Source organism: Dendrobates tinctorius, unplaced genomic scaffold (genome assembly GCF_039654945.1).
Source record: "Dendrobates tinctorius isolate UK_male_01 unplaced genomic scaffold, ASM3965494v1 ptg000064l, whole genome shotgun sequence".
Lineage (NCBI taxonomy): Eukaryota > Metazoa > Chordata > Amphibia > Anura > Dendrobatidae > Dendrobates > Dendrobates tinctorius.
This window is the reverse complement of record NW_027361732.1, coordinates 12,159,360-12,177,152: the sequence shown is the minus strand read 5'-3', so window position 1 is coordinate 12,177,152 and position 17,793 is coordinate 12,159,360. Positions and strand designations below refer to the sequence as shown.

Below are 17,793 nucleotides of genomic sequence, written 5' to 3'. Positions count from 1 at the left end.
ACTTGGAAATTATAGGCCAGTAAGTTTAACCTCAACTGTGGGTAAAATCCTGGAGGGTTTTCTAAGAGATACTATACTGGAGTATCTGGAGAAGAATAACCTCATGACCCAATATCAACATGGGTTTACAAGGGACAGTTCCTGTCAGACTAATCTGATAAGCTTTTATGAAGAGGTAAGTTCCGGACTGGACCAAGGGAATGCAGTGGATGTGGTGTACATGGACTTTTCAAAAGCTTTTGCTATGGTGCCACACAAAAGGTTGATACATAAAATGAGAACAATGGGGATAGGGGAAAATATGTTTAAGTGGGTTAAGAGCTGTCTCAGGGATAGGAAACAAAGGGTGGCCAGTGTCAGGCAGCTGCTGCAAAGGCAAATAAAATAATGGGATGCATTAAAAGAGGCATAGATGCTCATGAGAACATAATTTTACCTCTATATAAGTCACTAGTGCGACCACACTTAGAATACTGTATACTGTGTACAGTTCTGGTCTCCGGTGTATAAGACATAGCTGAACTGGAGTGGGTGCAGAGAAGAGCGACCAATTTTATTAGGGAACTGGAGGGTCTGCAAAACTAAGACAGGTTATTACACTTGGGGTTATTTAGTTTGGAAACTCGAAGGCTTAGGGGTGATCTTATTAGGCTAGTTTCACATTAGCGTTTACGGCCACAGCGTCGGGCTGTGTACGGCCGCCGCTAAGCCCCGCCCCCTGCCGCGCCTCCACCGGTAGCTCCGCCTACGGGCGCATGACGCTGCATGCGTCCCCTATCTTTATCACTGGGGACGCAGGCCGTGCGCAGTATGTGTTTGGTGGCGCATGCGTCCTTTTGACGGTGCGCCGACCAGCGCCAAACGCAACCTGTTGCAATTTGGTTGCGCTCGGCGCACCGTCAAAAGGACGCATGTGCCGCCAAACGCATACTGCGCACGGCCTGCGTCCCCAGTGATAAAGATAGGGGACGCAGGACGCATGCAGCGTCATGCGCCCATGGGCGGAGGCGCAGCAGGGCTTAGTGGCGGCCGTGCGCAGCCTGACGCTGCGGCCATAAACGCTAATGTGAAACTAGCCTGACAATGTATAAATATATGCGGGGACAGTACAAAGACCTTTCTAATGATCTTTTAACTCTTAGACCTGTGACGGGGACAAGGGGGCATCCTCTACGTCTGGAGGAAAGAAGGTTTAAGTATACTCACAGACGCGGATTCTTTACTGTAAGAGCAGTGAGACTATGGAACTCTCTGCCATATGATGTTGTAATGCGTGATTCCCTACTAAAATTTAAGAAGGAACTGGATGCCTTTCTTGAAAAGTATAATATTACAGGGTATATACACTAGTTTCCTTGATATTGCGTTGATCCAGGGAGCTAGTCTGATTGCCGTTTGTGGAGTCAGGAAGGAATTTTTTTCCCCAATGTGAAGCTTACTGTTGCCACATGGGTTTTTTTTGCCTTCCTCTGGATCAACATGTTAGGGCAGGTTAGGATAGGATATGGGTTGAACTAGATGGACTTAAAGTCTTCCTTCAACCTTAATAACTATGTTACTATGTTACTCCAAATACTTTTTTTCTGAGAACATTGTGCATCCATCATTAAATCCATAATTTCACTGCTCACATAATGAAACCTTCTTTCCTCTAGACAAAGACGATGCCCCAATGTCAGCTTTTCAGGCGTAGGTGTAAAACGATTATACAGATGTCAGTACTGTTCCATCATATATTTGTACATAGTAACAAGGTAGCTCCTAATCCATGTTTTTTCCAAGCTTAAGTTTGACGTTCTCAATCCATTTACACACATTTTTTAGTCCCATAGTTCTCTTTTCATGTACAGGTATTTCATTTATAGCTGTATCGAATGCCTTTGAATAGTAAAGAAACAACATGCAGAATCCCCTAATTCAGTCTGGAACTTACCTCCTCAAAGAAGCTAATCAGATTAGTTTAAAAGGACCCATGTTGATATTGATTTCTGAGTTCAATCTCAATTAGATATGGCAGTATGGCATTTCCTTTTGCCTACATTAGAGGCTAATTTTATGGTTTTCTGGGCTCTCTTTCTAAGCAGGTCACCTGATTTTGAATTTTCCTTTCTGTATATGGCTTTTAATCCACCATTCACTTCTATCATTAGACCCAGTATTTTCAGTGTCTAACAAAAATTATCTCAATCTTTGCTGCTGTTACTTTTTATTTTTTTTTACTCCAAAGAGCACAATTTGACAGCTACCGTCATCCAGGATCCAACATATTTTACACCACTACAACCACAGCTTGGCATTATAAACGGTGACCATAAGTTTGCACGCAGACTGTGGAAACACATTTGAGTTTTGCAAAAAATTGACCAATCTCATGTGCGTTACGAAAGTAAAATACATTTCCATGTGTCTGTCTTTAAAATACATATGTGCATATAACATATATACTGTACAGAGCAATACAATCCTGTAAAGGAGAATGCCATGTGAAGTTCATTCATCTATATGAAAAGCTCAGAACGAACACTAGATAACATTGCTAGAGGCTTGAAAAAGAATCATTCCCCAAGGAGGAAAATCTGTACTACAACTCATTACATGCATTGCTAGTCCCACTTAAGTAAAACATGGGTGGGGGGGCTAGGGACATTTGGAAATGTAATATTTCTCATTTTTTACTACACTCTATTACTAAATTTGTGGGGGAAACTGCGATAAGATACATGCCAGAAAAGAATACTATTTTTGACATGATGTTCTGTTACGGGCTGGGATTATGGAAATACAAGGATGATGCCTGGCTACACACCAAGTTGTTTGAGCTTTTATTTATATCAAGAGCATTGCATGCTTGACCTATTTTGAAGATTTAGGGACTTTCCATCCTTTCTAATCATGCTACTTCTACTAAATTGCTGCAGTATTGTAGATGCCCATCATGTTTTATACATTCGCTGATGCTAGTGAAATGTTATCAAAATATACAAATTGCTAATTACTACAGTACCAGAATGCACGCTTCAAACCCGAGCCCACATTTACCATGTTATAACTTGTCAGGATAGATTTATATCAGTTGGGAGGAGGGGTGTGAAGCTGCAGTGCTCCAGTGAAAGTGTGGGGGAGGAGATATCTGATTGATTCACAGCACATCTCAGAAACTGCATAGATAAATTACATTTACAGAAACCAATAAGAGAATTCCTAAAAATATACACACACAAAACTATTTGTGGAGAAAAGTGGGTGGTTGGAGCTTACCACGCATGTAAGATTACAGTCCTTGGGAGGTAAAACCAGAAGGTGCCATGTCTCCAATTGGAGTGGCACAGCAACAATTTAAGAAAAAAATGAGAGTGCGGCACTTCCCAGTGGCTCAATAAAACAAGGATTGTATTTAGCAAGCCATAAAAAAGACATACAGGGTTACAAAAACTGATGTGGCTTCTGGAGTCCACGATGCCCTTAGTTGCGTCAGTTTTTTTTTTAAACCCTGTATGTTTTTTTATGGCTTGCTAAATAAAATCCTTGTTTTATTGAGACGCTGGAAGTGCCGCTCTCCCTCTTTTTTTTTTTTTCCAAAACTATTTGTGCTCTACATCAGCTACATGTATATATCTGCATCCAAAAGTATTTGTGCTCTACATCAGCTACATGTATATATCTGCATCCAAAACTATTTGTGCTCTACATCAGCTACATGTATATATCTGCATAAGAAGTGATTAAGATTTTTATTAAATTTTAGCTACATTTTAAGTAATGGTAAACAATATTTTGAGACTCTTTGTTACAAGTGCATTGTGACAGTGTACAGTGGAGGCAGACACAGGACTTGAAAACATTGTAAGTACAATAGTATTTATTGGAAAACATTTTATTTTCAAGTATTTAATAAAAAATTTTGTTAACAATGCAAATTAATATTTATTCTGATGCATATATCTGAATATATTACATACCAATACAGAAAAAAACAAACAATATTTTGCTCAATATTTACATCAGGAAGATACATTAACAGTATATGCTGTCTTACTCTGGACGGTGGTTTACATTAGAAAAATAATAATTTAGATTTTGTTTCATGGAGTAGGCTCACACTGTTTAATCTCTGCTGGCGATACTAAAACCTGCTGTATTTCATCAGTAACACTAAGATTAAAAAAAAATAAAAACGTGAATATGAAGAATTAATGGCCAGTATAAAGTCTACAATATTGGGGAAATTCTAAATTCTCCAAGGGCTTGGTCATCAGACGAAAAAGGTAGCACTCTATAATGACTTAGGATTACGTTATTAATGGACACATTTTGTCAGTTACCCTAACTGATGACATACTTTGTAATACATTATGCCCTATAGTTCTTCACCATGGAGAGCACAATATTGTTATGATTTTTGGTATGGAGACACCACCTGCAAAGGTACATAAGAAAGTGGCCACTCAGGACCATTCATGGGATACCCTGATACATAGTTACTTGTGTACAAAGCAAAGTGAAGATACAGAGCGAAGAAAAGAAATCTGTGAGGTCCAACACAAGTAGGTGGCATCTCAATACGGGAAGTTTCAAGAATCTTCTCTGGAGATTGGAGACGGACAACCTGTTGCTCATCACTTACTGATTTCTCCTGTTGTGTTTGGTACATGACGGAGAATTGTGTTATAGCAAAATCTGAAAAGCTACAGATGGCTAAAAACTGTGATAGATTAAGGGAAGTTAAATAGTGAAATTTGGGACTTGGCTTGAACAATTATTATTTCTTTCTATTCTGAAATAAAGCAAAATGAGGGAAATTCAAAATCACTTATTCTTTTACTTATAATCTAATTGCCTACTGTGTATGACACTTTCAGTAGTTGCTCGTCCTTCTAACTCTTCTATGTAACCATTGATACAGAACTACACATTTTCAGAGCTACTTAGAATTAAATGAAACATCCGATGTAATTACCTTTACAGCAAAGAGTTCTATCACAATTCTGAAACAAAAGCTGAGGGACTGGTGCACAATGACATCTTCACTCACAAGAGCACATCACAGATGTAACTAAAGTTCAAGTTCGTCGGCCCTGCAAAATGTCCTTTACCTATGGAATACTTCATACTCTGCCATGCTACAGCATTTAGCTAAATGTCTCTAAACCATGCAGTCAAGCCGTCTTGATTCCCTCAAAGGCACAGAATTTCCATCTTTTTTCCAGTGTCGCTCCTACACCAGTGAACTCTTGTTTGAACATTCGAGGTAACCTCATGAGTAATGACTCAATTTCATTAGCCGATATCTGAAAAGAAGGAATACAAAAATTGTGATTATACTATAAAAAAGAAAGGGGTATTATTTTTTCTGGGATCACAGCTGTCCTTAAAGGAGTTGTCTCCATGTGCAGTCTCCTACTAGGGCATTTAGACATTATTGGGAAGGGCCTTTTCAGGAAAACTGCTCACAAACAACAACATTCTTTCTCTGATGGTCCAAGAAAATCCACGCACGGTAATATATGATTGGTCTTTCAAACTGTATATATTCTGTGATCTCTAGGCCTGGCTTGACTTATAAAGGAGTTGGCCCTGTGGCTGAGACAATAACTTGAACTAAAACCTAACCTGTTCTATCCAAGAACTTTTCATCAGCAGGACTCAGCACTAACTTTGAAACCTTGTAATATAATAATTTACACAAGCCTATACTAGAGCATAAGGAAGTTTAGGAAATTTTGACATGTTCTGTAAGCCCATAGGGCCGATTCATTAAAGCCTGGGCACCAGAAAATTGAGCAAAAGCTTTGAAAAGTCACTACATTTTTTCACAACTCAGAATTACGCAAACATTTTGCAGCTTGGAGTTTTACGCCAGTCTGAATCAGCTTCACTGAAATAGGCGCAGCTGGAGATGAGTTGGGGTGGAGCCTCGGCCAATTCATAAAAAATGCCTATGTTCTGTATGCCAGTAATGTCTCTCCAGTCCCTGAGTGGAGTAGCATTTCTGGCACAGCACATGGAGGTGCAAGCCATTCAGAAAATGCACTGAGTTCATCAAGTGGCGTGTGTTTATTATTAAATTCAGCATTTTGTACTTCATTAAGCTTAGGGCTGGAGTTGCAGGAGCATGCGTTATGCCAGCCTTGATGAATAGGCCCCAAAGTCTAGTTTGAGGACACAATATCCTAATATTTAACGTTAAGATGTCTTGCATCTTCCTATTCCCCACAAGAAAAAGGCAGGTTGGGAATAGACCAATTCTACCAGTTTATCACAGAATATCCTAATGTTTGCATCTGACTTGCATCTGGAGACATCAGTGTTCTGCAGCAAAAGATTATCTGGTCTATTTGGAGCAGTGATAATCTTAAAAAACAAAGTAATTAATAAGGTCATAAGGACCTTACAGTTTTTTTTTTTTTACAATATTGATCCTTATATAGAGCTCATTTTTGTTGTTGTTTTAATATTATTTTGGCATATATGAATTTATGAGATTTTGTATAAAAATATTTTTTTTTCACCTTTTGTATACATATCCTTTTATATTGCATTGGGGCAAGGTCATGTGATGTGCTTTCTAATTTAATTGGCCTATTGGCTTTTTACTCACATTTTTGCCTGTGTGTATGTGGATTCCGTTAATCTACATAAAACCTTGATTTTAAGAAACTATCAGGAATCTGATGAGCTGGATTTACTTTTGCCATTTATAGAAAATTATTTTTACCACTCTATCTTACAGTTTAATGTATGTATGACATCCATACGCCAACCACAACAACAAATCAGATACCCGCCACATCAGTGAGTGTTTGCTCTGCAGTACACTTACCCGAATAGCTGGCAGGGCTTTATACACATTCCACCCTTGTTAACACTAGAACTAATGCATGTTTCATAATACCTATAACTACCATTAGGGATCATTTTGACCCCCATTCAAAAGTACTGACTCTGGAGTAAAAATAACTTTTTTGTTGCCAACAAATTAAAGAACATTTATTTTAACTTAGTAGGAACAGTGTTAAGATCAAGTACAGCACGCATTTTCCTTTTACATGGTCATAGCATGAGGTGTCCAGTTAACACAAACAGTACTTTCTTCCACTTTCCCAGTGCATTTTCCACAAACTGGTTTGTTACAGCTTGCGCAAGTTTTAGTTGTTTTGTTTTCGTTGCATCTTCCAACTCCACATTTCGACGCTTGAAAATTTCTTGTTCTTTTGTTTGTGGTTCAGACATTGCGGATGATGGGACACTTCTTCTGACTCATTTTCAGATAAATTCTGAAGACATTTCAAAATTTCATCACTTGTCAGACCCCTCTGCTTACTCATGCTTCAAATATACGTCACAAAAAGGGACTTGTAAGATCGCAGAAGTAATAAAACGACACTGTACAAACATGCAGAGTTGTAGCTTCAACTGTAATGTTTGCTACTGAAGTGCAGACAGAAATCGCTACAAGAGACATGGATCAAACATGTTCAGACAAGTTTAGACAAAACAAAATGCTGAATCATCCCTGATATGCAAAGATACAATTAAGCTGGAGTCACTCATAGCAATCTCGCTAGCGAGATCGCTGCTGAGTCACAACTTTTGTGACACAACAGCGATCTCACCAGTGAGATCGCTGTGTGTGACAGCGATCAGCGACCGGCCCCCCTGCCGGTATCACTGATCGCTGCAAGAAACCTCTGGACATATTTTTCGTCGCTGGTCTCCCGCTGGCTAGCTGCGTGTGACAGGTGGGAGACCAGCGATCAGCTGTAAAAAATAATAAAAAAAATAAAAAATATTGTTATTCTCACCTTCCGACATCCCGCGCAGCCATCCCGCCTCTCTCCACGCTCCCGGTCCCAGTGACCCTTTGCACGAATGAGCGCGAGACGTCGCGATCTCGCGAGACCGTGACATTCTCGCAAAGGATTACTGGGACCGGGAGCGTGGAGAGGCGGGATGGCTGCGCGGGACGTCGAAAGGTGAGAATAAAAATATTTTTTATTTTAATTCTAATTTTTTACAGGGATGGCATCAGCGCTAACAAACACAGCGATGCCGTACGCTCGGCGTCGCTGTGCTAATCGCTGGTGAAGCTGTCTGTTTGACAGCTCACCAGCGATCACATAGCGACTTACCAGTGTGACTCCAGCTTTACACTCTACAACTAGGGAGAAGCACTGTGATTTTCTGTACTCTGTAATATTAGGTGACTTGCCTACTACTACTTTTATGTATGGGGTCAAATTTTATGTATGGGGTCAAATTGACCCCTTCAGTACTTGTAGGTATGAATTGTAAAATCCAGGCCCCTGAAAAAGTTACAATTCATTTTTGTGTCCTAAAATATACACTACCATGAATAAATAAAAGTCACAAAAAGTGAGAACTCATTTGTTAAAATTTTAGAAATTATAGGAAAAAGAAATAGCAAAAGGGTCAAAATGACCCCTCCAGTAGTTCTAGTGTTAAATAATAGGATTTATCCAGTAATTCTTTTATTGTTATGCTCCCTCACTTTATGGATGAAGGGGTACACAACAAAGTAATTATGTGGAGCGGATCATGGAAGTCTGTTTTACTGTAACTGTAATTTCCTGCTTAATGAGCAGCTCCTAAGCTGTACTAAATTACCGTACTAGAAGGTTGATTTGGGGGCAGTAGCTTTTTGTTTAAATGGTAATTTAGCAATCATTTCTTACATTAAACCTGATCAGAAACTGTTTATTATTACCCTACAGCTAGAATATGCTGTTTATACCATGAAATGTGTTATGATGGCGCTCTCGGGTTACTTGAAAATCATTAACATTGTAATTGCGTTTTATGAAACCTCCCACGGTGTTAAATTAGTAACACCTCATTCTAAATGTCTATTAACAATCACTAAATAACTGAACTGCGGAACATTCAGGGAAGAGTAGGTGACATCTTTAGGAATGCAAATTAATTCATTATAATTAATAAAATACTAATATCACCAGGCATTTAATAATACAGTACAAAGGTAAAATGTCAGGTCTATTGCTCCCGTCATTTACATCTAGGTGGATGCCCAATGGTATTTGAAAAGGATATTATTTTTACCATAACAGACAAAATACTCTTTATTCTCAATATTATAGCCTTAACTGTAGTGTCATCTTATGAACACAGCAAAATAATAGAATAATAGGCAAGTGGCAGCTTTAAAAGAGCATTTATATCTCATTGATCTCCACTAATTATCATTCTGGCAACACACATAAATCTATGCTGTAAAACTTCACTTTCTCATTTTATATCTATACATTCTCCAAAATTGTTTAGCATCAGAGGGAGAGAACATTAAAGGGTATATCCAGGATATTATGAAAAAACAAAAATGTACCTAAGAACTAACAGGCAGGTAATTGTAACTTACCTGCCTGTTGTGCACGCCACTGTTCTTCCCCGACACATAGTGGTTTTATACCGCTCCTACCGGGGCCTCTGTTGACGCGACAGGGCATGACTTCCGACATCATTCTGATTGGCAACAAGCTCCCCCTGTTAGACAGCACGGATCCGGCTATCAATAAGAATGTCGGAAGTTGCGTCCCGTTGACAGAGCGGAGCGCAAAAGAAGCAGAGGCTTCTGAATCCCCGGCAGGTACGGTTTGTGACCACTCTGTGCCGGTGAAGAATGGTGCCATGCACAACAGGGAGATAAGTTGCAATTACTTGCCTGTTAGTGCTTAGGTACATTTTATTTTTTATAAAGTTCCAGTTACACCCTTTGAGGATAACAGAGCTTAGTAGTAGTCTTAATATACTTCTTAGCTTTTAGATCTAGTCTCCCAAGTGCATTGAAAACAGCTCTCTTCCATAAAGAAGACAACTGCCTACCTATCTGTAAAACACATGCAAAGTGGAGATCACTGATAACTGGAATTTACCACCTTAAAAAAGGCCATTTCCATCTCAAATTAAATAGACAAAAGCGAAGTCATCACTTTTTGATAAGATCCCCCCAGTTCTTGCCTGCACAGCAGTGTTTCCAGCCACTGTGCATAAGGGTACCGTTACACTTAGCGATGCACCAGCGATCCCGACCACGATATGACCCGGTCAGGATCGCTGGTGCATCGCTAAGTGGTCGCTAGTGAGCTGCCAAACAGGCAGATCTCACCAGCGACATAGCAGCGGTCGGGGGTCGCTACTTACCTGTCAGACGAGGAGATCCTGACGTCCTCCTGCTCGCGTCCACGCGTCGCCACAGCAGGAAGCCCCAGCAGGAAGCGGCCGACGAGAAACGGTCCAGGACCTTCTCGCGCAATCAGCGATAGTCAGCGGGGGAGCTGGTCGGAGGTAAGTATCACACATAGCGATATCGCTATCAATATCGCTGCTGCGTCACAAAACCAGTGACGTTATAGCGATATTGCTAGCGATATCGCTATGTGTAACGGGCCCTTAAAGCAAGAAGCTAGCCACATGCCTGGGTGGGTGTTGTAATTAGAGTTGAGTGAATTTGTTCCAATTCGGTTCCGAATACGATCGGCAGCGAATAATGTTTTTGCAATATTCGTTAAACATAGCGGAACGTCATTAGAGTCAATGGGAGTAGACATTACCGAACATGTTCGGAACCGATCATCAAACATACATTTGGCACAAATAGGGTACCCATATGGCACGAATATGGCAAATTCAGATTCGGCAACCGATTCCGAACAAAATCACTCAACTCTAGTTGTAATATCACTTTCTGTAAAGAATAAAATGCTATAAAATGTATTTCCAAAATTCTTTTGTTATTTAGAACAATGTTCTTTGAAGGGGACTATTCAGGAAAATATGGCCTCAGATAAATGAAAACATGTATTCACAGTCCAGAAACAAGTTTGCCGACATTCACCATGTGCTCGGAAAGATTGGAGAAATCAGCGACAATAAAACACCGCAGACAGTCACAATAATTTACAGTCATATGAAAAAAGAACTGTAGCATAAAAAGAGAAAATCTATTTTACCCTGGAGTCCAGTTGTTGTAGATAAGACCACAAGTATTCTATATTTGCTCCAAATGGATGGACATTTAAAAAGGTTGAAATGATACCTGAAAGATGATAAAACATATAGATTTATATACAGTAATGATGTATGGCACTCAATGAAAAGCTGACCCTTTTTACAGACACTAAATCAATCTGGGGCTTTTTAGCTGTTACAAACACTAGATGTCCCCAGCTGGATTGGCACACCAGTATTTGGAGCCCAGCACAAACAGCTAGTGAGCCACAGGGCGCCAATTTTAGTTTTGCGCTATATTTCCAAATTTAAATATAACCTTGGAACATTATGTGCTGCTGGTGACACACCAGACAGAGGGTTAAACATAAAGATATTTCACAGGAATGACCAAAACTGCTTCTACTAATCCAATAATTCACGGGAGAGAAATATTCAGCAGCCAGGTGACAGAGATAAAACAATGTAGAATGGTGTTTTTCCAATTCAGTCTGCTAGAAGCTTATTAACCATCCATTTTATGCTTGATTTGCCAATACAAAATTGCAGTTACTGGAATAAGGCAATTATCATTTTTCTTTCGTGTGCTGTTCCCTTGAGAAAATATTTTATATAGATGTGTCACGAAACACATTGACTTGAAGTTTCCCAATAATTACACTGTTCATAGTCATAAAAACTATATAATTCCCATTACAGCTAAATGGTCCTGTGAAGTAGGTGCAGTACCCCACTATGTATTTCTTATATTTCACTGACATAAAACATCAAATTAAAAGAAGTGTTGGAAAAAGGTGAATTTCCAGTATAGTGGACAGAATCAAAGTAGTTTTAGAACATTATAAAGGACTACCCGTGCCAGAGCAACAGTACATGCAAACAACATTAGTCATAATAAATGGCACATCCGGCAAGAGGGAAGGTGGCGCTACACTTATTAACCTCAATCTCACCAAAAAGTTGGACATTTGTCGAACTTTAGGTTTTCTGGAAATAAAACAGTGATGGCCTACCTGTGCGCATTTGACCATGATCAGCAAAATTTAAGGACCTTGGTGCTCCTGTAAAAGCCATGGCCCCTCTTTTGTGTACATAAGTGCACCAGCTGTTCCTGAAGTTTGGCTGTGCCACATACTGCAGCTCACACCTATATGAGTGAATAAGCTGGAGCACCACGCTAATCATCAGGAGTAAAAACGTCCACCAATCAAACATTGATTGCCTAGCCTTAAGGCCCCGTTACACGCTTCAATGTCCCAGCGAACCCACCAACGATCCGACGTGGATGGGATCGCTGGGACATAGTTAGCCGATCGCTGGTGAGCTGTCACATATGCAGACTCACCAGCGATCAGGACCAGCGAGCACGCTGGTATCCAGGGTAAACAGTGGGTAACTAAGAGCCGCGCGGCGCTTAGTTACCAGCTGTTTACCCTGGATACCAGCTCCCAGCATCTGCTGTATGGCGCTGGGAGCTCGCTGATTGTTGATCTCTCACTGTCACACGCAGCGATGTGTGCTGCCCAGCGGGAGACCAACGATAGATTTATGGCCCAGACCATTAGGCAAAGATTAACGATCAGCCAACTGATCGTTGACTGTTGCTACGTGTCACACGCCACAATGTCGTTTTGACATCTCTGCAACGTCACCAAACTGGTGACGTTGCAACGATATCGCTCACAATATCGTTGTGTGTAACAGGGCCTTTACAGTAGGCCACAAATACTTTACCAGAAGTCCCCATTGCAAATTATTTCCACTGTAGGAAAATTATTAGATAAAATCAAATTGCTTACTACTAGTGCTAAGCGAACATGCTCTGGTAAGGCTAGTTTCACACTAACGTTACAGGGTGCAGCGCAGGGCCGCCGCTAAGCCCCGGCCCCTCCGGTCAGCTCCTCCTCTGATCGCATGACGCAACAGAGTGCGTAGTCGGCGCAGCGCCAAAAGGGCGCAAGCGCCGGCAAAAGTGTGCCAGCACACAACCAGCGTACCCAATGCTAAATATAGGGTACGCTGATCGCATGCAGCGTCATGCGATCAGAGGAGGAGCTACCGGGGGCGGGGCTTAGCGGCGGCCCTGCGCTGCGCCCTGTATCGCTAGTCTAGCCTAAGGTGTTATCTGAGCATGCTCGTGTGCTAACTTCGGCACGCTCGAATATTATGTTCGAGTCTACAAGCCTGCATGTCTCACGGCTGTTGGACAGCCACAACACATTCAGGGACTGCCTAACAAACAGTCTGATCCTGCATGTGTTGCATCTCTCGAACAGCTGCGAGACATGCAGCCGCTTGGACTCAAACATATTATTCGAGCACGCTGAAGTCAGTAGGTTACCACCCGAGCATGCTCAGATAAAACATTATCCAAGCACGTTCACTCATCACTGCTTACTATGGCAGCGGCCATAGGTCAATTTGACAAGGCTGTAACTTAATCCCAATTCAACAAGGTGTTCTGTTCAATAGAATAACTGGGGGGGGGGGAGAGGCCTTGGTGCATAAGTTTAGGATCCTGTTGTGAAAGTGACTGTTTGTGAAGCTCCTTGTTTATATATAGTCTCATCGATTTTGAAAATTTATATTCTATAACTGATATCAGCCCCCAATGCAGAAGCTGTGACTCGTTACTTAAGCTGCTCAATTAAGGTGTAGGAAACAGTCACATCATGCAAAAAGCACAGTGACGTGACAAGCTAAGCAATTAATGTAGCCTGTCAGCCTTCAAGTTGGTGGCTGCTACATCTGAACAAAGCTGTACGTGTGTGTGTGTATAATATATATACACACACACACACACACACACACATATACATATACACACACACAAAAAAGAGTTATGCAGTACCAGCTTCAGAGTTAGAGATAGGTGACAGCCAGCTCTAACCCTAAAAACAGATAATATAGAAATCAAAAAAGCAGGCGGCATTCAAAAAAAAAAAAAAAAAAAATGGAAAACTTTCAAAAGTACACTGAAACTTTTAATAAGGCCTTTTGATAGCTTTCCTTTATCAAATGCAGTCTGTCTTTTTGTGTGTATCTGTGTACATATATACAGTGTGTTCGGAAAGTATTCAGACCCCTTTAAATTGTTCACTGTTTCATTGCAGCCATTTGGTAAATTCAAAAAAGTTCATTTTTTTCGCATTAATGTACACTCTGCACCCCATCTTTCTTGCTTCCTTGGCAAACAGCTCGAGCTCAGTGAGGTTTGATGGAGATCGTTTGTGAACAGCAGTTTTCAGCTCTTTCCAGATTCTTGATTGGATTCAGGTCTTGATTTTGCTTGGCCATTCTAACACCTGGATACGTTTATTTGTGAACCATTCTATTGTAGATTTTGCTTTATGTTTCGGATCATTGTTTTGTTGGAAGACAAATCTCCGTCCCAGTCTCAGGTCTTTTGCAGACTCCAACAGGTATTCTTCAAGAATGATCCTGTATTTGGCTCCATCCATCTTGAATTTTAACCATCTTCCCTGTCCCTGCTGAAGAAAAGCAGCCTCAAACCATGATGCTGTCACCACCACCATGTTAGACAGTGGGGATGGTGTGTTCAGGGTGATGAGCTGTGTTGCCTTTACGCCAAACATATCGTTTGGCATTGTCGCCAAAAAGTTTCATTTTGGTTTCATCTGACCAGAGCACCTTCTTCCATGTTTGGAGTGTCTCCCAGGTGGCTTGTTGCAAACTTTAAATGACACTTTTTATGGATATCTGTTGTGAATTCTCTCTCTGGCTTCCTTCTGGCGATTGCTGAAGGTAGTGGAGCTGGTCAGATTGACAGAGGGGTTGCAAGTTCTTTCTGGGCTCCCTCTGGAGGTTACTGGAGGTAGTGGAGCTGATCTGATTGACAGAGGCTTGCCACCTGATAATGAGGAAGACAATTGGCGATCTGGGGTTTCAGATTGGGATTTAAGACAGCTGACTCCCTCTATCCCTGCTAGTGATTTTCTTCCTGTGCCTCCTGAGGTCTGATGTCTCCTCCTCTGTCCCTGCATGGTTCAGCTAAGTGGTTCATTTGCTATTCTGTTTGCATTTGATCTGGTTTTGTCTATCTCTCCTTTGTGCGGGTCAGCCAGCTCCGGCTGGGGCTGTGCTGAATCACCACCAATATGTTACTGCTTGTGCCAGTTTGTTTTGTCCACTGTTATATTGGTCTCTTGGTCTTTGATTCAGAATATACCAGAGTGCTGATATAGTGGGGGCGAAGTCGTGCGACTTCAGTGTTTTTTGTGCATCAGACGTGTTGGACTTTTTGCAGGGTTTTTTGCGTGATTGCAGACAGTGTCTTTCCTTTCCTGTCCTGTCTAGTCAGTGTGGGCCCCATCATTTGCTCAGTCTATGTTCCTGCCTGCGGTGGTGTTTTCATCTTGTCTCACCAACAATATATGTTTGGGGGCTATCTATTCCTTTGGGGTCTGCTCCGGGGCAGTTTAGATTTCCCCTTTCTTGCTTTAGGCTTAGTTAGCTCTCCGGCTGTGCCGAGGCGTCTAGGATCATCATAGGTATGCTCCATGGCTACTGCTAGTTGTGTGGATAGGACCAGGGGTCTGCAATCCGCTTAGTTACCAACCTCTCTGGTTTTCTCTGGCTTAGCCTGGGCCTGCTCTCCTCCTCGGTGACCCATTCATAACAGATATCTTTGAGAAATGGCTTTCTTCTTGCCACTCTTCCATAAAGGCCAGATTTGTGCAGTGTACGACTGATTGTTGTCCTATGGACACTGTCCCACCTCAGCTGTAGATCTCTGCAGTTCATCCAGAGTGATCATGGGCCTCTTGGCTGCATCTCTGATCAGTCTTCTCCTTGTTTGAGATGAAAGTTTAGAGGGACGGCAGGATCTTGGTAGATTTGCAGTGGTATGATACTCCTTCCATTTCAATATGATTGCTTGCACAGTGCTCCTTGGGAAGTTTAAAGTTTTGGAAATCATTTTATATCCAAATCCGGCTTTAAACTTCTCCACAACAGTATCATGGACCTGCCTGTTGTGTTCCTTGGTCTTCATGATGCTCTCTGTGCTTCAAACAGAACCCTGAGACTATTACAGAGGAGGTGCATTTATACGGAGACTTGATTACACACAGGTGGATTATAGTTATCATCATTAGTCATTTAGGACAACGCCGGATCATTCAGAGATCCACAATGAACTTCTGGAGTGAGTTTGCTGCACTGAAAGTAAAGGGGCAGAATAATATTGCATGCCCCACTTTTCAGTTTTTGACTTTCCACAAAAATTTTAAATAACCAATAAATTTCGTTCAACTTCACAATTGTGTCCCACTTGTTGATTTTTCACCAAAAATTTACATTTAGTATCTTTATGTTTGAAAATGATATGTGAGAAAAGGTTGAAAAGTTCCAGGGGCCCGAATACCTTTCGCAAGGCACTGTATATTACACACACACACGCGCGCATGTACTTTTATTTACATAGAAGAAAACAGATCACTTATATAGTGGTCTCTACTTTCATTATGAAAGTGGTCAGGAACTTAAACATAGTATTACAGCAGCTTTGTCTTACCTATAAGCAAGGCTTCTTTTTCCGATTTTAGAGCCTGTCTTTGTTTTTCGGAATCCTTTTCTTTATCAAGGTTGAACACCGCGACACTGACGGTACCATTTTCCTACAAGAACAGAAGAGTTACAGCTTTTGATCAGTCTTTACTATGCCATGTTCTTGACAACACGCAATTGATTCTTTTATTTCTTCTTCTTCTCCGAATAAAAGACAAAGTTTATGAGTTGAAGTTAGTAAATCTACCGGAGATGATGTAAATGATGCCTGGCTCGGGCAGTCACCTTTCATGGAGCTGTGAATTGGCAGGGAATGTTTTGCTACTTTAATTAAACTGAAATAGCGGGCTCATAAACATATGGGAGATTTATGCTTGAAGAAAATGAAAGGAAATGTAATTGAAATATAAAAAATGAATTTCTGTACTGCAAATGCTTTTACTCATTAAATTAATAATAGAACATCACATCCATTGTGCAAATGCAAATTGTATGCAAATAAGACATTTATTAGGGCATACATGAAGCAAGAGTCTTACAACAAGAGGAGAAAAATAATACCATCATAATATACACTGTCTATATAGCGGATAGTGCTTTCTGTGGGAATAAGGGAGACAGGTTTCTTGTCTGATTAAATGTAGAGCGGCAAAGGGCAGCAATATCAGTAGTTATGACAGTAGTTTTGTTGTTGGCACTGTTACCCTGCTACTGTTTCTAATGACTGACTGCAAGCAGAGATTTTGAGGAATGGATACAGATAAAATACATGAAAGCTGCATCATTTTTTATTATGCAATAAATATGATTTTCTTGAAGAAACTGCAATGCTCCTTTAATATTTAGTAGCTAATTAATAAAGAAAAATATATCAAAAAAGATCATAATGGCACCGGGATGGGCAGCTAAGTAGTCTTCTAAATATTGTTTATGTCACTGAAGCCAAACATATCAAGCAATGAAAGATAGTCTTACAACTGAAAAGTAATACATGGGATTAAATGGAAACTGTCAGCACAAAATCAGTGTCCAAACTAAGAACAGCACTTTGTAGGGAACTAGGCCTCAATAAAAGTCATACCTTAGTGTTTTAAAGGGAATCTGTCACCCCTTTCTTCGACTATGAGCTGCCGGCACCAACATCAGGGGCTTATCTACAGCAATCTGTAATGCTGTAGATAAGCCGCCGATGTAACCTGAAAGATTAAAAAAAAAAAAAAGAGTTAGATTATACTCACCCAGGGGTCCGGTCCGGAGGGTGTCGCCGCCCGGTCAGGTGCC

The 17,793-nt window shown here is 40.8% G+C and overlaps 1 protein-coding gene across 8 annotated transcripts in view; it reads right to left on the bottom strand.

Annotated features, from left to right (window-relative positions):
• Positions 1–3,841: 3,841 nt before the first annotated feature.
• ENOX1 (ecto-NOX disulfide-thiol exchanger 1) overlaps positions 3,842–17,793 on the bottom strand; it is an 835,160-nt gene continuing 821,208 nt past the window's right edge. For all 8 annotated transcript variants that reach the window (XM_073580298.1, XM_073580302.1, XM_073580303.1 and 5 more), the window contains 3 exons: positions 16,520–16,622; positions 10,986–11,071; positions 3,842–5,288 (listed from right to left, as the gene is read on the bottom strand). In XM_073580298.1, coding sequence (XP_073436399.1) covers positions 5,157–5,288; positions 10,986–11,071; positions 16,520–16,622 — 321 coding nt within the window. In that variant the 3' untranslated portion in view covers positions 3,842–5,156. The remainder of the gene's footprint in view (positions 5,289–10,985; positions 11,072–16,519; positions 16,623–17,793) is intronic.